The 23,015-nt window shown below is 47.9% G+C and overlaps 1 protein-coding gene across 3 annotated transcripts in view; it reads right to left on the minus strand.

Moving 5' to 3' along the window:
* Window positions 1-427: 427 nt before the first annotated feature.
* Window positions 428-23,015, minus strand: part of Smarcb1 (SWI/SNF related, matrix associated, actin dependent regulator of chromatin, subfamily b, member 1) — a 24,176-nt gene continuing 1,588 nt past the window's right edge. The window contains exons 2-9 of one of the 3 annotated variants that reach the window (XM_021173884.2): window positions 19,609-19,720; window positions 17,887-18,016; window positions 14,649-14,786; window positions 13,357-13,484; window positions 10,012-10,178; window positions 8,391-8,581; window positions 1,106-1,237; window positions 428-747 (exon numbers count right to left, since the gene is read on the minus strand). In XM_021173884.2, the coding sequence (XP_021029543.1) occupies window positions 708-747; window positions 1,106-1,237; window positions 8,391-8,581; window positions 10,012-10,178; window positions 13,357-13,484; window positions 14,649-14,786; window positions 17,887-18,016; window positions 19,609-19,720 (1,038 nt within the window). In that variant the 3' untranslated portion in view covers window positions 428-707. Of the gene's footprint in view, window positions 748-1,105; window positions 1,238-2,758; window positions 2,916-8,390; window positions 8,582-10,011; window positions 10,179-13,356; window positions 13,485-14,648; window positions 14,787-17,886; window positions 18,017-19,581; window positions 19,721-23,015 lie in introns of those variants that run through there. The other 2 variants (XM_021173883.2, XM_029482660.1) reach the window with 2 other exon arrangements.

The raw sequence follows: 23,015 nt of genomic DNA on the forward strand, positions 1-23,015 counted from the left end.
CAGTTAACGCTTTGGGGGCTGCTAGAACTTTGGCACAGACTTCTGTTTGCATATTCATTATGTCTTGACCAGGTGCTGCCCACACATGACTAAGTTCTCTAGAAGGGATTCATTCTAGAGCAGCACGGTCCCTCCAGGTGGCAGCAGCCTGTCTGGATGCATCAGAACTAAGGCCAGCAGAGGAGCTGACACACTGTCAACCTCTACAAGGACTTGCTGAGCACAGAGAGCCTCTGGGAAGCTGGAAGGCACAAGAAAGAACAATGACTGGGCTCTGCTCTGGGGGCCCTGTGGCCTGGCTATGCAGACTCAGAACCAGAGGGCAGAAGGGCAAGGACTGACACAGCCACTTGGCCACACACCCTTCCATCCATACCGGTTCTAGCTCAGGCTGGACTCCTGGCTCTCAGTTTTATGCTGCTGCACAGAAACTGAACATGGTACTTTTTATTTAAAAAGTGTTACCAGCCCTGCCTGGGCTCCTATACAAAAACAAAACACAACCCAAAATGAGGCTGCTTCCGACTCTAGACTCTGGGGGACAGTGTTGGGGTTTAGCAAATGGAATGTGTGCTGAAGGAAGGCACCCAGGAGGCTCCTACCCCAGTCCTCAGGATGGCACCAGCTGTCCCTTTGCCTTTCTCTTTCCACAGAGGAAGGAAAGGCAGTCTGAGATGCTTCGTAGAGGTCGAGCATGGATGTCTTCATCACCAGGCTGGGGCAGTGTTTGCAAGACGCCTCATTCGCCTGAAGTAGGGGAACAGGTGGTCAGTTGGGGCTGGTCATAGCTTGGGGTGGCTGTCTTCCTCCTGGCTATGTTCTTTTCCTAGAGGAGCTAGGTGTGGGGCCAATCTAGCAGGAATAGTCTCCAGCCTTTCTTGACCCTGCCAGTCGGCTGCACGGACACTACCTATCTTTCTAGAAACCCTGAAACCTGTTAGGAGATACGGCAGACATGGCCTGAGGACTTGTCTTTGTTCTCTCTGAGAAAAATGTACCCTGGGGCCTCATCTCCACTGAAACTGCCTCTTGAAACTAGGTTCCTGGGAAGAAGATACTCCTGCCTCTGCCAAGAAAGATAGGTGCTTGTACTGTGTATATATACCTTGTGTTCCTATCTTGATCCCGGATCTTCTTCTCCATCTCTGCATCAGTCAGTGTCTCCAGCAGGGGGCACCACTGGTCAGCATCTCCAGTATTTCGAATGGCAATCTCCACTGTGGGAAGTGGGTTCTCACTGAAGGAAGGGAGACAGGGAGAAGAACAAGGGCTACTTAACAGAACAGCTGCTAGGAAGTCCCCCAGGAACCACTCCTTTTCACCCTGCTAACCCTTCCCTTGCTAGCCCTTAGCAGATGGCCAGGACATGATAGGAAGGCCCACTTCCTTGTCCCTGCTGCTCTCAGCAGCCGTGCGGATTGGCAGCTGGCGGATGGCTTCTGTCACTGCCTCAAGACTGATCTCAGGACCTGCACCATCTGCACAGAACAGTGCTCTCACCTATGGCCCTGAGAGCCTTCCTTTAAAGCCAATTCTTGATAAGAATGAAGGAGCTTCTAGCTATGGAGGTAGTTTCTTTGGACAGAATAGTGTCACGGACACAGGTAACAGATAGACCAGGCCTATTTATCCTATTCTATCCACAGCCGGTACCCACCAAGACCCACTGCTCAGGAAAACACCATAAACACAGGGATGAGGATGGGGGTGCAAAAAGACTCTTCCCCAGAGGCCTCAACCTTCTCATAGAGGGCCTCTGGGCTGGCCTGCTCTCAAGTGTTCTACATATTTATCCCTTGGCTCATTCATGGTCCACACTAAGCCCTGGAGAAGCCTGCCTTTTGCTTTGAGACAGACAGCTGGTTGGCAGAGAACTAAGCCTAGAAATGCTACCTCCAGAATTAGAGCCCTTCAGAGACCACCTGACTCCACCTCATCTCTTCAAGCCTCTAGCCAAATGGACACAATGTGAATGAAGTGGGACAAAGGCTAGGAGGGAACAAGTACTGGGGGTAGGCGTGGCCGTGCTGCTCTGGACCTTGGTTTCCAGTCGGGAAGAAGAAGCTAAGGAGGTAGCCAATGTATTCCAGCAAAGCTGAGCCTGGCAGGAAGCCTCACAGCAAGGCTCTAACTAGGTCTTTTCTCCCCCACTGTCTCATGGCCTTCCAGAGCCTTGACCCTCCCCCCCCAGCCTCCCTGTCTCCTGAGGTCCAGCCCCTCAGGAGATGGCCATCCTAAAGCACCCTGCTACCCTGCAGTACCTCATCACTGGCAGATGAAATAGGATAAACAGTTGACTGGGCTGCTGCGGGTTTTGTCTAAGTATGGGAGCGGGTAACTGTCAGGAAGTTAACATTAAAACAGCTAGCATTCATCCAGTGCAGTTTCTTCAGAGCCAGACAGGCTCCTTCAGGCTTTAGGAATGGTGGATTTCACAAAAGCAAAGCCCTATACCTGGTTTGATGACAAAGTCACCATTCCGCATTACTGTACCAAACCAGTACAGGCCAAAGCTGGCAGCCAAGAGCCTACCATCGCCCAACTCAGAAAGGCTGGCTAGGGCCAATTCTTGATATAAAGGTTTCCAGGACCTTGAGCCTGGATCAAGGCCAGAGTATGGGCGAAGCTGGTTCCACAGATCAGGAGAGCCCCGGCTCCTTGGCAGACACAGGTCTGACTTAGTACTGAAGCTCAGCTTACAACATCCATACCCACAGGCTCCACAGATCTGGAAGCTCAAACTTCTACTAGTGACTCAGCAGCCAGGGATCAGTCAGCCCCTACCCTTGTGGTCAGTCCCTGGGGCCAGCCCCTTTTCAGCAGCTTGATTTAGAAATCCAGACACAGACCAGCCAGACGAATCCCTCATCTCCAGGTCATCTCCCTCAGGAGGGAAGGATTCAAAGGCGCCAAGCCTAGGCAGTAAGAAGCAAAACATGTTTTCCTGTGAACTTAAACAAGAGCTGGCAAACAGCCCCAGAGGTCCCTTTGTTTACCTCCCCTTGACTCTGGGAAGATTTCACACCAGTGGGTTTGTTCAAAAATAGAACTGCAAGGGCTGACCATGGAAGGATGGAATCAGAGCCAACACTAGCTGCCTCAAGTTTGTGGGGACATGCAAGCAGAGACACTGCCCTGAGTCCCAAAGTCTGTGGGCCACTGGAGTTCTACTCATGAACTCTGAGACCAGGAGAACCTGGACATTCTCCCGGGGCTGTCAGAAGGAAGATGACGATGAGAGGAAAGATGGATGCTAATGGAGTATATTTGAGTTTATTTATGATGTAGGGGTTTTTGTTCTTTAAGACAGGGTCTCTTCTCTGTGTAGCTCTCTGGCTGTCTGGCACTTAGTATATAGATCAGGCAGACCTCCAACCCCCCGCCCCCAAACACTGGGGTTAAAGATGTACGTCACCATGCCAGACTTTGATGTGGGATTTTATTTTCATGACCTGTGACAGACAGGCAAACTGAAAAGCAATCACTGTTACTATAAAGAAGAGACTGAATTTAAAAAGAAATGACCTAAGGCCAGTCAACTGTCACCTTATGTTTTCGAGTCTCAGGTGCCATGGCTCTTAGAGGCAAGTTCTACATCACTGACTGGGAAATGGTGATCTTACGGGGAAGCTGCTGATACAATGTCTCTGCTTTAGGCAATGCTTTCTTAGATGTGACATGCACACATGTATTTGCACATACATATTTCATATATACATACATGACATGAAACTGTCATCTGGACTTAGGAACTTCAGCAAACTATCAACTTTTGTGCTGCAAAGAACACTATCAAAAAAGTGGAAAGGGGGCTGGTGAGATGGCTCAGTGGGTAAGAGAACCTGACTGCTCTTCCAAAGGTCTGGAGTTCAAATCCCAGCAACCACATGGTGGCTCACAACCATCCGTAACGAGATCTGACTCCCTCTTCTAGAGTGTCTGAAGACAGCTACAGTGTACTTACATATAATAAATAAATTTAAAAAAAAATTGAAAAAAAAAAGGATTGAAAAAAGTGGAAAGGCAGGCTGGAGAGACGGATGGGCAGTTAAGAGCACTGACTGTTCTTCCAAAGGATTCCCAGGAACCACATGGTGGCTCACAACCATCTGGAATGGGAGCCAATGCCCTCTTCTGGTGTGTCTGAAGACAACCATAGTGTTTTCACATACATAAAATAATAAATAAATCTTTAAAAAAAAAAAGTGAAAAGGCGACCCAGAGGATGGCGAACATATTTACAGATCCTACCTCCTAAAGAATGTATATCCAGAATATAGGAACAACTCTTACAAATCAACAATAAAAAGAGAAACCAGTTAAAAATACAGGCCAGTAAGAAGGACTTGTGTGAGGTCCTAAGTTCAATCCACAGTACCTACATGGTGGAAGGAAAGAACTGACTCCTACAGGTTGTTCTCTGACCTCCATACATGGACACCCCTCCACCAATAAACTGGAGCAGGGTGAATGACCTGAACAGGCCATTTCCAAAGACAGACTGACAGACACGCACACACAAATGCACACACACGGCCAATAATCAATGAAAAGATGCTCACTAGAAAATTCAACCTCAGGCTCTATCACTTCCCACTCACCAGGAAAGCTACAGTCAGAAAGACAAGAGCAAGCACTGGCCAGGATGCAGCCCCAAAGCCACAGCATTGATGGGCTCTAGGATGATGCAGCTACTGTAGAAAAGGCAGCTCAGCTGGTCCTCAAATGCCAGGTGTGATAGCTAGATATAATCCAGGCTCTTAGGATGCCCAGCCAGGGGGACTGCCATGAATTATTAGAGGCTAGCCTAGGCTACAAAGTGAGAGCCTGTCTCAATAAAACAAAGCAAAAGTTAATCCGCTACATAATCCAGACATATTACTACTGAGCAGACAGCCAAGAGAACTGACAGGCATATTAAATAAGACCCCAATGTCCTTAGCATTATTTACTACAGCAAAGAAGAAAAAACAACCCACAATGGACAAGCAAAATGTATTTATTAACCACTGGAAATAGTCAGCTGTAAGAATGGAGTTCTGATAACATTACAGCATAGATGATGCCTGAAAACATTCTACTAGGCAGCTAGACACCACAAGGTCATAGAGTACCAGCCTAGGCTCAACAGAAGGAAAACCAACCAGACCAAACCAAACATGCATGTGAAAGGCCAGGCGTGACGACTCACACCTGTAATTCTATTATGTGGACCGTAAAGCATGAAGATCAGAAGTTCAAGACCTGCCTGGTCTACAGAATGACTTCAGGTAAGTCAGTGTGACCCTATCTCAAAACCGAACAGTAAAAAAAAAGAAAAAATACATTTTAAAATAAAACAAATGGCTAAGCAGTGTGGGATGTGAACTGTCTCTGAATGGTTGTTACAGAATTAAAGCCGTCTCGGCTAGTGAGGTTTAGGACTCCTACCCTCTACCAGCCCATCCCTAACTGCTGGGGCTGCCGAGCGGAGGACATGTTTCTCAGTCAGTCCCTCAGTCAGGCTCTGCCGCCAAGCCTGACTGACATGGTCCACACAGCACAGTGTCACCTTCTCTCCTTTTCTCTCTGCTCTTCCTGCTCCAGCCAGCCCTCACCAGACAGCTTTCCCTTAGGCTCTGGGCCTAAGCCACCTTCCCTCTGGTACACTAGGGGTCAAAACACATGGCACCCCTGTCTTTCTCCTGTGCCAGACAGAAAGCTGTTCTCTGGTCCCTGGCTTGGAAGGTAGGGCTGGCTCCGGAGAAATGACTAGTAATTTGGCTGGAGGCAATTCTAAGAGCAACAGCTCCTGCTGCCTCACCCAGCTCCATCCTCATCAGACCCATCTCTCTTCCCCACATTTGTCAGAGCCTTCTTTTTTTAAAAAATACTTTATGTTCATTAGTGTTTTGACTACACATNTGTCTGTTTGATCCCCTGGAACTAGAATTACAGATGGTTATGAGCAACCATGTGGTTTCTGGGAATTGAACCTAGGCCCTCTGGAAGAGCAACCAGTGCTCTTAATCACTAAGCCATCTCTTCAGCTCCATTACAGCCCTTCTTTTAAAAAAAATTTTTTTAATTGAGAAAGATTATCTGCATATTTGGAGTGCACATGGGAGGCCAGAAGAGGTGCCAGATTCCCTAAAATGAGTTACAGACAGTTGTGAGCCACTAGGTGGGTGCTGGGAATCAACCTGGGTCCTCCAACAGAGCAACCAGTGCTCTTAACCACTGCCATCCCTCATCACTGCCCTTTGTCCTCATTCTGGTTCTGGGATGTCTGTTGCCCTAATCCAGTTCTGTAATCTAGAAGCCTGGAGCTTGTTACCAGTTTGTCACCCCCCCCCTTCTCCATGCTTCTTGTTCCTGCCCTGGCCTTTACCAGGCCTGTCTGTCCTACTGCTAAAAGGCACAGCCTTCTAATACATGGGCATCATGGTCTTTCTCACAGACATCCTGTGACTAGCAGCTCTCTCTGCTATTCTGTGGATACAACCAAAGGCCAGATGACCAGTGGGATGGGTACAGAAGGGGATGGGACAGAGACATACAGAGCCTGACAGCCTGGCTGAAAGGAACTTAGTGTTCTTCCAATATGAAGTGATAGAGGCTTAGAACTTAAAACTCTTTTTTTTTTTTTTTGGTTTTTTGAGACAGGGTTTCTCTGTGTAGCCCTGGCTGTCCTGGCACTCACTTTGTAGACCAGGCTGGCCTCGAACTCAGAAATCCGCCTGCCTCTGCCTCCCGAGTGCTGGGATTAAAGGCGTGCGCCACCACGCCCGGCTTTAAAACTCATTTTAAGTTGACAAAGGACACACGCTTGTCATATTCTGTGCATTATAGAGACCAAACTGGGACTCCTACCAGGGAGGAACTGCAAGGATGACAGGGACAACAATGATTTGCCTGTGGCAAGTGGTTAAAAAAAAAAAACAAAACCCTAGTTCTACATGTCTGCGGGGTGAGGTGATGCAGAGCTGAGAGCGCAGGGAGAGTCTGGAGTTCTGGCTGCTCCCCTCTGGATTCTGATGCATACAAGAACTAGGCTCTGATTCTCATATGTCCTGACTGTCACTGCTAGGTCTCATGCAGTGTGGGTAGCACCCCAGCTGCCCATATGGTCCAACACCCAGGACAGGTATTGAGAGCTCACCAGACCCGACTGGCTGGGAAGATAAAATAGCCTTTTCTGATTCTGTAACCAAGTGTCTGAGACATTGCAGGATTCCAGGCAAGCCACAGTGGAAGGGACATTTATTTGCTCAGATTTCTAGCACTGTAGGCCTACACTTATTCCCAAGGATTTGAAATCTGAACCCAGAACTAAGGATTACAGCAGAGCCAGGGCCTCCTGGCCACACGGGGGACTCCAGCAATATAGTCCTAATGTGACACTACTGGGTGGTTTCCGGGGAGGCTTGTTCTTGAGCATGGGAAGACTGCAGGTGGCAGGAGACTTGAAGTCACCTGGGGCCTGATAGCATAAATGCTGCTAAGTTTTAAGTGCTACGAGGAAAATGATGGCAGTAGGACCCAGCCTGAGCCTCAAGAAGCTGCACCTCTCAAGCCTTGACCATAGATAGCACTTAGCTGCCACACAGCAGTGAGGGCAGACACTCAGGACCTCGCTGCTAGGAGCACGTGCACATTCTGACAGTGGGTTCCCACTCACCTACTGCCTGTGGATGCATGCTCTGTATCAGTGACACCCCAGGACCTAAACAATGTTACCTATGCTTGACCCCAGGGAGCAAAGCCCTTCTACATCGGCTGTGGCTTGCTGGCCTTGGCTCCATATAGGGTGAATGGACACCATGGCTGCACCCACAAGTGGGCTTCTTTCAGGAATGGTGAGGCATGGGACAGACATTAAGGCTAGAAAATAAAACTGCTTGGCCAAGGGGCTGCTAGAGGAGTCTCGGTAAGCAACTCATGTGTCCGCGTAGCTTATCAAGTGCTTGGGCTGAGGGGCTCATACCCTTTTAGATGGACCTCATTTCTTCTGTCTACCCCCTCCCCGAACATTTTTATTGTATGTGTTTGGGTGTATTGCCTACATGCATGTCTATGCATGTCTACATGCATGTCTCTATTCCCCTTAGATTCCTGGTGCTCACAGAGAGCATTGGATCCCTGGGACTGAGGCTGCCGCCCTCCAGACCTTTTTCTCTTGCTCATATTACAGAAATCCCTAAGGAAGCTGATTCTTGGGATGGCTGGTAAGCCTATCTGAGTCAAACGCCTCCTAACAAGCTTCCTGAACTGCCATGTCTTTGCAGAAAGCCCTTTGCTCTTGCTTTTCCTAAGCATTCCAGTTCTCCATGAAATCTTTTTCCAGTGGAGGCAAGGAAATGGACAAAACACAAGACCAGCAGGAAAGACGACCGTGCTGGTTATCCTACCTGAAGGCATAGGTCTTCTGGTGCCAGCTCAGCTGTCCTCGGATGCTGTATGCAATGGTGGTGACAAACTCCCCGCCCAAGCCCAGCTCCGAGCACAGCTTCAGGGCAAACTTCTCTGGGGAGTTCTCTTTCTCTGACATGTCCCACTCAAACTGGTCCACCAGGGAGATGTTCCCCACGTGGATGTTCAGCTGCAGCAGGGGCCAAGAAACACAAGTGAAGGCCAAAAGTTAGTCCCCCAGGAGAGCTGGGAGGAGGTGGGGACAAGCCATTCTCAGCTGCCAGGTTGGAGGAAATCCAGCCCATCACTCAGAAACTGAGGCCCTGGTCTGTCTAGCTCCTTATTTATAAAACAGAACTGACCTCCCCGACTTCCAGGTTGTCAGTAGACACTGAGGTCCTGGGCATCTGATCCCACCTTAACCTCTCTTCTCCCCCCTGCATCCCATGCTGACTAAGTGTCTCCTTTGTCCTTCCACCTCGGACAATCAACCTTTATGCAGCTGTACTGGCCATGCAGAGCTCAGCTTACATGCCGCTCTTCAGGGATTGTCCCTGAGCCTGTTTTAAGCCACTGTCCATACCCTGATGTTACTTTACAAGCATCCTGCCAAGCAGCGAAAAAACACACCTACCCCATCTACTCGCTACCCCTTAGAAAGATATGCCTATCCCCAAACTCTGTGGAAGAAAAACAATACTCCCCAAACCTGTGCTCTCACCTCCACATATTTGTGGTGGCACACACATACTAATAACAGTTATAGAAAAAAAAAAAATCAATGCAGTAAGACACATGCATAACAGCACACACACTAGTAAGGAAGCTAAAGAGTCACCATAATCAGATACTTTACCCCATTCGGATGGCTACTATCGCACAAGAAAGGAAGAAAGGGGGAATGAAGGAGAGAAGGGGGGCAGGGCGGTAATAACAACTTTTACTGACTGGGGAGAAACTGGAACCTTAGTGCATTGTTAGTGGGGGCATAAGACACTGTAACTCCTGTGCAAGTCTGATAGGTCCTCAAAATAATAAAGGACAGATAGTCTAGTGACCTAGAGATTTTTTTCTAAGATTTATTTATTTTTATTTAATGTGTACTGGTATTTTGCTTATATGTACGTCTGTGTGAGGTTGTCAGACCCTGGAGTTACAGACAGTTATGAGCTGCCCCGTAGAGGCTGGCTATTAAACCCAGGTCCTCCAGAAGAGCAACCAATGCTCTTAACAACCATGTCCTAGCAATTTTAACTTGTTTAATTTTAACTAACTTAATTTTAATTTGGAGTATAAACCCCAAAAACTGAAAGCAGAAATACAAACATGTATTTGAATCATAAAGTATTTCTGACCCAGCCCATAAGAACATTACACTGACATTGCACATCTCACTATGGGCTCTCCCAACTCTGGGGTTGGCTCAGCAACTGTCCTGATGGAGATGCAGCAGCACTCGCTATCCTACCCACAATGTGACACTTAAATCTGAAAAGTCAGCCCACCCATTCCTGAGCACTTAGTCAGGTTGTCCCTGAGAGATGTCATCCCAGAAACTGCAGCCCAAGCAGGGAACCTGACAGGCTTCCATCAAGGGCTGAGTGTACTCTTGGTACCTACCTTGATGATGACACGCTGGTCGGATTGATCCTCTAGGATGCTGTCTGTGGGGTAGGACTCAATCTGCTGTCGAATGGCAGAGGCAATAGCTGGCACAAAAGTCAGTGGATTCAAATCCAGATCATCACAAAGTATTTCTGAAAACATCTCAGGAGTCATTAGCTTCTCTGAAACCATAAAAATGCAAACATTCCAATCTATTTGTAGTACCACATTTCTCGGTGCTCACATCTGTCCTGGTTTCTCTCCCATCCCTTCCTACTTTAACAAACCTGCCCTCACACAGATGTGGATGACCAGGCACCTGAACCCGGCCTTCCCAGACACTTCCCATGGTTCATATCCTATGAACCAGAGTGTGCTCTGAGAACGGGACTTGGGTTGTCAAAATGCAGGACATTTCCATCTGTACCAGAACCCCTCTATTCTTCTTTTGCAGCCACACGTACATGTCTGCTCACCTTTCACCTATAATATCTGTTTCTGTAATTCCAGCATCTGAAAAGCTAGAACCATACCTTATGTAACTTGGGGTAACTTTTTTCTAGGCAGAAATTTTTTTCAGAGAAGCTAGTCATGGTGGTATGTGCCTTTAATCCTTGCACTTGGGAGGCAAAGGCCGGTGGATCTCTATAATTTTAAGGCTGGCCTGATCTACACAGTGAGTTCCAAGACAGCCAGGCCTACATAATGAGATTCTATCTCAAAAACAAAACAAAACAAAACAACAACAAAAAAACAACCAAACAAGCAACAAAAATTCTTGAGCAATGCATGAGGCTGTTCCCTCCTTTCTGCTGAGATTAGCGTCCTGCAGAGCACTCAGATTCTCTTCACTGTCTGCCCGCTGCAGGGCATCTGGACCATTTCTAATTTCTGTGTGTTCTGCACAGAGCTGCTATCATACCCACATGTAGGTTTCAGTGTACAGAGATGTCTTCAGAACTTCTCGGGGACACATGCCACCACTGACTGCAGCTGCTCACTCAGACGGTAGCCATGTTTAGTTCTTTGAACTGTTTTTTAGAGTAGCTTAGACATCTGTATTTCCATCAGTGTGTGAAGGACTCAGTTTTTCCGCACCCTCACCAGCAGTAAGTGATGTTGTCACTGGTTTTATTTTGCACTTCTCAAACAGCTAATAAAGCTGAAGACCTTTCCAATGTTTATTTCCATCCAAGCATCTACGTTAAATGTATTTCCATGGCTCCTGTCCTTACTCTAAAGTGCTTTCTTACATTCACTTATGTGTGTGGCTGTTTTGTTAGCATGGACATCTGTGTACCACCTGCACATCTTATGTCTTTAGAGGCCAGAATGCATTAAATTCCCTTGAAATGGAGTTATAAACCACCGTGAGCTCCTATGTGGGTGCTGGGAATTGAATCTGGGTCCTCTGGAAGAACAGTCAGTGCCCTAAGTCTGAGCCATCTCTGTAGCCCATGTTCTTATTGTAATTAAATTATTGCTTTCTAGAGTTTTTAAAATTTGTTCTTTCACAATTTCATACAAATATGTAAAACACTGTGATATTATTCCATCTCCTGTTATCTTTTTCTTTTCTGAGACAGGTCTCATCATTTAGCCCTCCCTGGCTGGCCTGTAACTTGCCATGTAGACTTGAGCCTGCCCCACACTGGGATCAGATGTGTGCCCCTCTCCATCGGGCACCCTTTCACCCTTCCTACAGGGTCTTTTGCAGGGCAAAGTTTTAATGAGGTACACGTTTTAGTATTTTCTATTCTGGACCATGGTGCTGGTGTCTGGAGGGTCTTTGTCTATCCCCAAACACCCAAGATTTTCTCCTGCACTTCCCCTCAACAAGTGTCGTGGTTTTGAGTTTTATACACATTAAGTCTGTGATGTTTTAAGAGTTCACCACTAGGTGTGAGATTAGGTCGAGGTTATCTTTGGATGTCTGACTGCTCCAGCATCATTCTGTCCAAAGGAATATCTTTCCTCCAATCACCTGCATTTGCACTGCTTTGTCAAATATCAGCAGGACTAGGAGAGGGGTGAGGGTGAGGGTGCGGGTGGGAGGCGCGAGAGCACACAGTGGCCTTGTGACATCAGTTAGAGGCACAGCTGTGGGTGAGCAGTGAGCATGCAGCTGGACTGAGCCGGAGCGACGCCTTGGGCATCTCTGGAACTACAAGGCCCTGAAGCCCTCTCACCCTTCTCACCCTGGAATTCTCACCCTTCCTAAGGCTGCGACACTTTAATACAGTTTCTCATGTTGTGGTGACCCTCGACATAAAATTCTTTCATTGCTACTTCATAACTGTCATTTTGCTACTGTTATGAACTGAAATAAAAGGGGCCATGATCCACAGGTTGAGAAGCACTACCCTGAGCTAACTGACTCCCAGGAGGGCGGAACCTCACACTCACTCACACACTGCTGTCACTGCTCTGTGTTCATGTTTGTTGTTAGAGCCTTACAGCCTAGCTTAGGCTGGCCATGGATTGCCCTCTTCCCACGACAGTGCCTGATTTGAGAAGCGCCCTTTTGTTTTATGTTTTGGAACAGGGTCTCACTATGTAGCTCCAGCTCTATTATTTTTAATTAATTACTTTTTATGTATAGAAGCACACTGTAGCTGTCTTCAGACACACCAGAAGAGGGCGTTAGACCCCATTCCAGATGGTTGTGAGCCATATCCCCAGTGCTGCTGACTCTCCTCCCTCCCTCTGCCTGTTTTTTCCATGTTAATTTGGGGGGGGGGGTTCATTCACATTGTGGATTTTCACAAATGATTTTACTTGATCTTCTATGCTGCCAGCTGGATCAGGCTGGTCCTTAGAGCAGTGTACCACCACATGTTTATTTACTGAGAGCTGTGAGTATGTAGGCAGGCAGGCAGAGCCTTCTCTATTGCATGCATTTATTCCCTTTAAGTTGGGTTTGTCTACAAGGCAGACTACATTAACCATGTTCTCATTTTGTCTCTCAATCACCTCACTTCTGCTTTCTGCCAGGAGCTGAAGCAGTGTGAGGCCTCAAGAGATGCACACCTTTTTCAGCAGCTGAACCTTGAGCTTCCTAGCCTTCAGAGACACACACCAGAGCGAGTCTCTTATATTTATTTATAAATTACCCAGGTTTGGGTATCTTGCTACAGCAATAACAAAAAAACAGACCAAAAAAAAAAAAAAACAAATCTCTAAGACACATGTCCAGTCCACAAGGAATAGGCACACAGCAAAACCAGAATGAACCAGAGTTTACAACCTTAAGATCCATGCCACAGAGCTTCAAATGTCAAGTCTAGACTCTGCCCCATGGGCAGCTGGAGAAAAGTGGACATTTTGAATAAGGCTCAGGTAAAACCAGCTATCACATACCGTTCATGTTCCAGGTAAAAGCGTCTCGCAGCTTCTGCCCGTCAATCTCCATGTCGAGCCGAATGGGCACCAGCACCTCAGGCTGTGATGCATTCTCATGGATCACAGCTGGGTCGTGGTCATCAAAGCTGAAAGCATAAGGGCAGCAGATGTCAGTCAGGGCTCCAGGGTTCCCTGGGTCTAGGTCCCCAGAGACACAGTGTCTAGCTTCCCAGTGCACTGTGGGTCCCTGCATTGGAAGAGAGACGCCAGTCTAAATGAAGTGCGGGGGGGGGGGGCAGTAAACAGGCTCAAACATGTCTAGGTTACAGTGTGCTTCCTGAATGCAGGGAAGAGCCAGGAAGCCTCTGCCCTGAAAGAAAAAAACCTAGATATGCTAGCAGGCTCTGGACGCTCATGCCTGTATCCCAGCACAGGGAAGGCTGAGACTTACTGCCAACAGTCTGAGGTCAGCTTGGGATACAGAGTGAGACCCTGTCTCAAAAAAACAAAAATTACCTCTTCCCCTTAAAGCTCAGAATTTTTCAGAAAACCAGTGGAAAAACACTAAGAGCCACAGGTCAAAGCTTAAGGGAGAGGGCCATAAGACAGGATGGAGGGAGGGGACCATAAAAGGCAAGTGTCTTCTAGAGGCCCACTGCACTCACCAACTCAAAGCAGCAGTGCTAACCGCTCATGATATGCACAAAACCAAGTCAGCATGCATGGACAGGGGAGGCCCTACATGTTACATGTCCTTCTAAGAAACCCAGAGGGAGCTGTCACACATGGAGGAGTCCACAGGACCACAGAGGAGGCAGAGACTGGAGTGGTGTGGCTATGGCTGTAAGCTGAGGAAGGGGCGAACAGCAGGGCCTCTGAAGAAAGCAATGCCTGTCCACATCCTCACTTTGGCCTGTGACCCTATTTCAGACTCCTGACTTCTAGACTAGGAGAGACTAAATCCATACTGTTGTAAGTCACTACAGTGGTTTGTTTCAGCAGCCACAGAACTGACACAGTGAGAGTCACGTGGGTATTCCCTGACACCCTCCAGACTAGCGGTAGGGCATCAAACGGAACATGCTACAGGGGCAGCCTAGGGACTGTGCCCCCCAACAATGGGACTGAGGTTCCAGGGAAGAGGAAGACCTAGAGAGCACAGCAGGGAGCCAGGGAGGACAGGGAGCACCAAGGATGGTGTCCTGGAAGGACGAGGACAGCATCTGAGGCAGAGGCAGGGTGGCATCTGAGAAGGAGACCAAAGCACACTGGAATCTGCGCAGAGGCCAAGCTCGGCAGGGCTTACTCACCACAAGGGGAAGGTTCTCTTCTTGTCCCGACCCATGCGGTTCCTGTTGATGGTGGTGGAACACGGCACAGCATCCAGGTGGTGGGAGCTGTTGGGCAGGGTGGGGACCCACTGGCTGTTCCTCTTGGCCTTCTGCTCCCTAGAGACACAGGAGAAGAAAGTCACCCCGTCAACCGGGGCTTAGATTCTGCTCACTGAGACTCCCAACCCATGTCCACCCTGCTACTGTGGGTGCTACTGTGTCATGGCAGCCTCCAAGCTCCTGTTGTGGAGGACGTCTGGTCACTGCTTACACCGTGGGACTCTTCCCTGTGTGAGGAAGGCACAGAAGTATCAGATACAGGGCAGGGAATGGTGGGAAAGCCTTTAATCTCAGCACTCAGGGGGTAGAGGGGGACATGTGGATCTCTTCATTCAGGCAAGCTAGGGCTACAGAGTGGAATTCTGCCAAAGGAAGGGAGGGAGGAAGGAAGGAAAAAGCTGGGCGTGGTAGTACACGCCTTTAATCCCAGTACTTGGGAGGCAGAGGCAGGCAAATTTCTGAGTTCAAGGCCAGCCTGGTCTACAGAGTGAATTCCAGGACAGCCAGGGCTACACAGAGAAACCCTGTCTCAACACCCCCCCCAAAAAAAAAAACTAAAAAGAGAAAGAAAGAGAGAGAGAAAGAGAGAGAGAGAGGAAGAAAGGAAGGAAGGAAGGAAGGAAGGAAGGAAGGAAGGAAGGAAGGAAAGAGAAAGAGAAAAAAAAAAAACCAAGTTATCTGATGCAAGCAGGCAGGGCAGGTGCACATTTCTCTCTGTTCCTGGCATGGACATAAAGCGACTAGTCACTGAGTTCCCTCCTTGGTTGCCCCTCAACAGTGAACTACAACCTCGAATTGTAAGCCAAACAAATTCTTTCTCCTTCTAAGTTGCTTTTGTCAGAGTATGTCACCACAGTAGCAGGAATGAAGCTAGAACACTCACCGTTCTATTCCCACATTGCACACACAGCGCCTGCAGACACTGTCACTAGAGTTCCGAGTCATGCCGACTGGACTTCCCGAGAGGGTGGGACTTGGTCTTGTGTGGCAGAGCCTTTAACTGTAACTTTTACTTTTGAAGCAAATTTTAAAAAAGCCAGGGCCACGTAACATCCTTAATGCCAAGGTCTGGGACTACCCTCTGCATAAGGGTGGGGCAGAGGGCTCAGTTCTGGTCTGGTCTCAAGCACTGCAGGTCTGGCTCTGTCCTTTTGATTTGCTCCCACTTTTGAGACCTGGAACCCAGGAATTGGGGACTCATTTCCCCAGGGTTTAACAGCTAGGGCAGCAGACTAGTTTCCATCTCAGCCCATGTGGACAGAGGGTTCAGGTAGAGTGTGAAATCTGAACTAGGATTCCTAAGCCCCACCCAGATGGAGTGAGTGTCCGTCTGTCCCTGGATGGGCTGCTGCCGCTCTTCCCACCTTGCAGGCAACCCCAGAGCAGCTGGGTCTATATTTGGAAACCATCTGCCTTCACAGCTCAGCTCTGCTGTGCTGACCCCACCCTTTGACCCCCAACTCCTGTCCTGTCTCCAAGCTTTCCCAAGAGTCCCAAGAGAGGACAAGACAGGCAGGCTCTTTTAGGTTGACTGAGCAGTGTAGCTTTCCCTGTTGCTTGCAGGACGACAGGACTCTACTTCCTCAGCTGGTCCTCATCTGACACAACCAAAAGACTGTTTACCACTGTGTAAAGGGTTCCCAGCTGACATGTGCAAACATGAAAGTGCCATCCATATGCACACAATTTCCTTCAGGGACTTTCTGGGAAGGTCCAGCCATCCTATGTTCTTCCCACATCCCTAGGGGGAAACAAGAATCTGCTGAGCACACATCTGCACAGCTCACCATACTGGATGAGTGCCGCCTTCTCTGGGGGCCGAGGGGGACAAAGAGAGGAAAGAAAGCCGGATGGAAATGCTTCCCTCAACCATGTCCCTCAACAATTCCTTCCTCCTTCAGCACCTCGTGGTTAGACACTAACACTTCCTTTTCTGTCTCTTGATAAGGCCTCACTGTTAGCCCATGAAGGCCTTTAGATACATACCCTCCTGCATTCACTTCAGAGGTCTTCTATTAGAGGTGGGGGCCACGGTGACTGTGACGCTCAACGGGACAGCATTGATCAGCCACGAGGCCCCATCCGGGGCTCCATCCTCAGCCCACCCCAGCAGAACAAGATTACGGCAGAAGATAAACATTCCTCCCATGTTTGTTCACCTCCTGTACTGCTGGGTATGGACTAGACTCTAGTTACTTGGACACTGTAGTCTGGGGTGCAGCTCAGAAATGGAACACAAACTCATGGAGCCCTTGGTTCAGTCACCAGCGTCACTTTCCTCAGCAAACCTACTGGAGTTTTCAGTTTACTTCTAAGTCTAGACGTGGAAACACTATGTACAACACAATGGCACATTTGTAGTTATTTGCCATCTTGTTGCCACAAATATTTTCATAATAAAAGCTCTGTTCTAGGCTGGGAAGATGGCTCAGTGGGTAAAATACACTTGCTTTGCAAGTGTGGTGATCTGAGTTTGAGGCCAGCCGGGTTTACAGAGTGAATTCCAAGGTAGTCAGGGCTACACAAAGAGACCATCTCGAAAATAAAATAAAATAAAACAAAACAAAAGTCTGTCTGGACCTGAGGATATAGGTCAATCGGCAGAGCACTTGCCTAGCAGGTACAGAGCCCTGGGCACCATCCCCTGCACTGCTATAATCAGGGGTGGTGGCACACACCTGTAATCCAAGCATCCCGAAGGAGGAGGTAGGAGGATCGTAAGTTTAACACCACACTTAACTACACAGCAAGTTTAAGGCCAGCCTGGGCTACAAGAGACCCTGTCTCAAAATGAAAGAAAGAAAAATTCTTTCAAAGTTTTACCTATATATATTCAAATCTATTGTTTCTTTTGGGAATTTATCTGAGTCACCAATTTCTTTTGCTAAGCGAATCCCAGTTTCAGAACATTCCAGAATTCAAGACTTGGCCTAGGTTTCTTCAGAATTCCAAAGATACAGAAGAAACTTGGAAGCGTAGTCAGGCAATTATAAACACAGTGAGGGGAGGGTCGAAGGGCAGTTCAGCGCAGTTCACTTCAGCCTGCTCTTCAGTGTGAGAAACTCCCACCTGCCCACCCGTCCGCACACATGTCCCTGAAGCCCACACAGCAGGATGAGGACGGCGCATGTGCATGCTTGCATGCATGCGTGAGCACCTGAGGTAGGTCGGGGGCTCTGTGCTGATGGACACAGCCTTGTACTTCTCATCATTGCCATCCAGGATCTCTTCTACCTCTGAGGCTTTCAGGAGCGTCACGCTGGTGGCCAGGGTGGTATAGCCATGATCTGTAAGCAGAGAGACCCCACTGTGGTCATCCTGCAGCAGTGTGAACAAGCTGCCAACCACGGATACAGCACAGGAGGTCCTCACATGCAGGAGGCTGGGAAAGCAAGGTGTAAACTCACTACTGCTGAGTGCTAGCCTCTTCCAAAAGGGAAACTGGACTGAGGCTTTGCCTAGACATTTTAGTGGAGAAAGCCTCCAGTGGGATGGATCTGGAGGAATTCGCCTCCTTAGAGCATTAGCTCAGAGGCAGAGATGTTTGGAGTAGCTGCAGCTTAGGGGCTGCCAGGAAGGCCTCTGAATAACACCCCAGTGGGAAGAGGTCTGACACTACCACAATCTAAAACACAAAGCAAGTATGAGACAGGATGAAAGATGCCTACTTTTCTTTTAAAACAAGAGCCCAGAGAGTTGGAAAGAAGTGTTTCACTCAAGCAGAAGTTACCGTCCCCAAGCCAGTCCAGATGTGCTGTCTGGAAAATAAGACAGACTTCATACGCCGTGAGCCCCAGCTTTTCTAGAGCACCTTTGTCAAGAGCTGCGAGTTATTGGCAGGACCTGCTTAGCATCACTGGAGGACTCTTGTGGTTACAGGGAAGGAAGGAACACAGTAAAAAGACCAGTAGGACTTCATGGGAACTCAAGGAAGGGTAGGCAGAGCTAGTCAGTCACCATGCTAGTGACTGTCTTCCACTTGTGGCACAAGGGATACAAAGAAAAACTGTTTTAGGCAACAGTAGGTATGTTTTAGTAGTGAATAAAAGCAGCTCTGGCTCCTGCATTAAAAGAACCCCCGTTTACCATAATAGACAAAACTACAGTAGCACCTACAGACAAGACAGATGACAGAGTGCTAGCGAGCACACATGCATGCATGCATGCATGCACACATGCATGCAGGCCTAGGGCAGCTCTCTACAGGGTGCCTTTGCTGAGTAGAAAGCAGTTTTGCCACCAGCCAGATGGCATGCTGCACCCATACCCAAACCCATACGCTGGAGGCACCAAAATATAGGAAGAGCAGCGTCACGCTGCACAGAGTTGCCACAGCCCAGAGCTCGCACTAGTTTCACCAGCATCAGATGGCTCACCTGGCAAGCCCCAGGCACAGGGCCCGCCACACGGAATGGGTACATGCATGTGAGCTTAGCACACTGGTTGTCAAGATGAAGTATTACAGGATGGATGTGCTGAGGGAGGGAAGTGGTAAAAGTGCCACCATCTACAAGGATGACTACAGCAACACACTCACAGCAGATGAAGCAAATCTCAGCATTCCTAAAACGTTTTGAGACCAACATGTCTTCACAGCACCTGCGACTGCCCTGGCCCCAGTCCCTCACGCACCACTGCCCAGCCAGGAACATACACCAGTGGAGTACCGAGACTCTAGTCCTGAGCCACTCTCACCTGAGGCGTGGGTGCTCTGGCAGGGTGGCCCGCCCCAGGATGCTCCCTCCCGAACTAAGGTCAGGCTGCAATGAAGACACTGGAGTGAAAACGTTTTATCTTCATGACATAAGCGAGTGGTTTTGAAACAGGTTTACAAACCCTCGTGAAGACGCACCCTTAGTGTTAGGTTTTGTTTTTTTACCATGTGACGATGCCACTATTTTCTTCCTTTCTTCCACAGTGGCTAGTCGCCGCCAGAGTGAGGGGTATCTCTTGTACAGAGAACCTCGGAACATACGCAGGTAGTTTCCCACCTATGGGTAAAGCAAGAAGGCTCATTATGAGGGTCGGGCTACCTAGCACCACACTGAGACAATGCCTCCAGGCGCCAGGCTTTCGGCTGTCAGCAAGCACATTCTGCTGACATCAAGGGTTCACCAGCAGTGCACATCTGGTTGGCATCTGTGTCTCCTGGCTTCAGAACCAAGGGAGGATCCCAGAGCTCAGTAAGAAGCTTGTGATTCGGACCTGACTAGAGATGTTGGCACTGTTCTGAAATGTAAGACTCCTGTGACCTTCTTTCATCTTAAGAGGCAGACTTTGATATTTTTACAAGCCAATAAACACCAAAAAGTCTTTAATTTTAGGCAGATGCGAGATAATTTGTCCCGTTGCCTATGTTGCTTTGTTTAGTAATAAAACTCAAACCAGAGATGCCAAAGAATTTTCTAGAGTCTAAAAAAAGCACTGTATTAGTACTCCCTAGCCTATCCTATAAATCACTATTTCCCCAAGTAACAGCTTCAGTTTGTTTGTAGGAATACTGTAAATATGTATGGCCTTCATAAGAAGCTAGTCCTGTGGGGTTTTTAAGATATGCTACGGTCTCACTGATATTCAGAAATGCTATTTTCAGAGTCACACTGTGAGGACAGCCAATAGATGGGTGTGAGGTGCTCACTCTGACAGTGAATCTAGGCCTTGTTACTCACCTGTCAAGTGCTTAAAAACCCTAACATTTATCCCCTAAGACAGAGTCTCACTATGTAGCCCTGGCTGGCCAAGAACTCACTCTGTAGACAAGGCTGTCCTTGAACTCACAGAGATGGACTGGACCTGCCTCTGCTCAGAGAATACTGGGATTAAAGGCACGCACAGCCACACCAAGCCTCCAAGTCTGGATTCTGCTTTAGAAAGGATCATTTCTATCACTCTTTTAATCGTATCTATGTATCTAGCATACATTTATTAAGTGAAAGGAGTCTCTGCACTCCTCTTCCAGAAGAGATTTCCATGACCAACAGCCAGAGCTGGTAAGCCCAAGAGCCCAGCGGTCTATACAGAACAGTGAAGACTCCGTGTTGCTGTCTGGCTTGTGGGTCATTATCACCCAAAGGTAAAAGTGCTGTTTCCATTCATATTCAGAAAAAAGTTAGCACCGGGCAGTGGTGACGCACACCTTTAATCCCAGCACTCGGGAGGCAGAGGCAGGCGGATTTCTGAGTTCAAGGCCAGCCTGGTCTACAAAGTGAGTTCCAGGACAGCCAGGGCTATACAGAGAAACCCTGTCTCAAAAAACCAAAAAATAAATAAATAAAATAAATTTAGAAAAAAGTTAGCAATACTATCAACTATTTTTTCCTACATAGCCCTGATTGGCCTGGACTCACTATATAGACCAGGCTGTCCTTGAACTGACAAAGATGGGCCTACTGGGTACTAGGATTAAAGGATTGCACTGCAAAGTAGTCCCCCATGGCTACAGCGAGGGTCCTGTACCACAAACCCTAACACCAGGCTGGGCCACTTGGCCCTCTCTGGAATACTAAATAAAGATTCTAGACTTGGACATTGATTTCTTCCAAGTTCTGTGACTCCTGTGGCAAATGATAGGATGACAGGGGCACAGTCACATCCACTGAGGACATCCTCCCAAAGCAGCTTCACAGACATCAGACACAACTGCTACTGTTACTGTGTCTGGCCCATCTGTCTGAATACTGAATTCCTTTTCTATGACGAAGGGACCAAGGGCCATCCATCATTCATACAATCCTGCCATAGGATCTGCAGACAGAAAGTACTGTATGACCCTCTGCTCTTCCCAAAATCAAAGCCAGGCCCCAAAGAGTGAGAAAACTGTCCATTTTGGTTTTCATATAACTATTCTCAATCAACTGGGAAGGCCAAGAGTCAAGAGGCCAAAGGGAGGTTGTGGTTAGCTTTCTAAAACCTAAACCATGCTGTGCTGATGACCTCAAAACACAGATTTCCAGTGTAAGCATCTCAGATGCATAAGAAAAGTAAAGCCAGCCAAGAGGCACGCTCAGTGCAAGACCATGTGCTTAGTGTATACAAGGCTCTAGGTTCCCCGGCATGAGAAATGAGAACTGAGGAAGACAGAGAAAGAGGGCAAGGGTCAGGAGGCAGAGCAAGCTGTCACTACACCTCCCGAGGCTCTTCCCACCTGACCAGCTGTCTTTCAGTCGCTCCACCACATGAGAATTTTCTTTTCAAAACTAGGGCTGAGGCCAGATTTACCCCTTCACTGGTCAGTTCAGGTAAATAAACATCTTTGAACAAGCTCTTCTGCATAGACTATTTAAAGCCCTTAACTGCCATACCCACCATACCTTGCACTTGAGCAAATGCCTAGTGGCCAACAAGGACCCTTCCGAGCTGTGGGAGATGTCCCCAGCACAGCCACTGTGGAACAGAGGCACAGAGGTGACAGGGATCAGCCATGGCGGCTCGAGCTTTTTGTTTAATGGAAGATGGTAAAAAACGGAAACTCTAAGTCTGGATGTTTCTGACAACATTGGTCTCACAACCCGATTCAACCGACACACTAATGAAATGGAGTGCATGTCACTGCATAGCTGCCAGAGGTAACTGCTGGCAGTCTGAAATGCCATTAGCTCTCCAGGGTGGGCACTTACCTCTTTACACATGTTACATGTCTACTGGATGACATTCACACATCTGAATTTTATCTTTTTATTATTATTATTATTCCTTTCAAGACAAAATCTCACTACGTAGGGCAGGCTGGACTCAAAATCACCCTCTACTTTTGCCTCCTGAGTGTTCAGATAAAAGGTGCAGCCCAGTGCACTTAATAAAAAAACAAAAAAGAGTAAGAAAGAAAGGGGGAAAAAAAGCCACATAAACTGGGTGTAGTGACACCAAGTGCTTTGATCCTGGCACTCAGAGGCAGGAGGATTTCTGTGAGTTCAAATGCCAGGTCTACAAAGTGGAGTTACACGGCAGCCAGAGTTACACGATGAGATCTTGTCTCAAAAAGAAGGGGGGATGGGGCTGGTGAGATGGCTCACCAGTTAAAAGCACTGACTGCTTTTCTGAAGGTCCTGAGTTCAATTCCCGGCAACCACGTGGTGGCTCACAACCATTTGTAATGAGATTTGATGCCCTCTTCTGGGGTGTCTGAAGACCGCTACAGTGTACTCATAGACATAAAATAAATACATAAATCTAAAAAAAAAAAAAAAAAAAAAAAAAAAAAAAAAAAGGAAAAAAAAAAAAAAAAAAAAAAAAAAGAAAGAGGGGGGGGGGGGGGAGAAACATAAACTGGTTGGGGGTTGCCCTTAG

This window comes from Mus caroli, chromosome 10 (assembly GCF_900094665.2).
Source record: "Mus caroli chromosome 10, CAROLI_EIJ_v1.1, whole genome shotgun sequence".
NCBI lineage: Eukaryota > Metazoa > Chordata > Mammalia > Rodentia > Muridae > Mus > Mus caroli.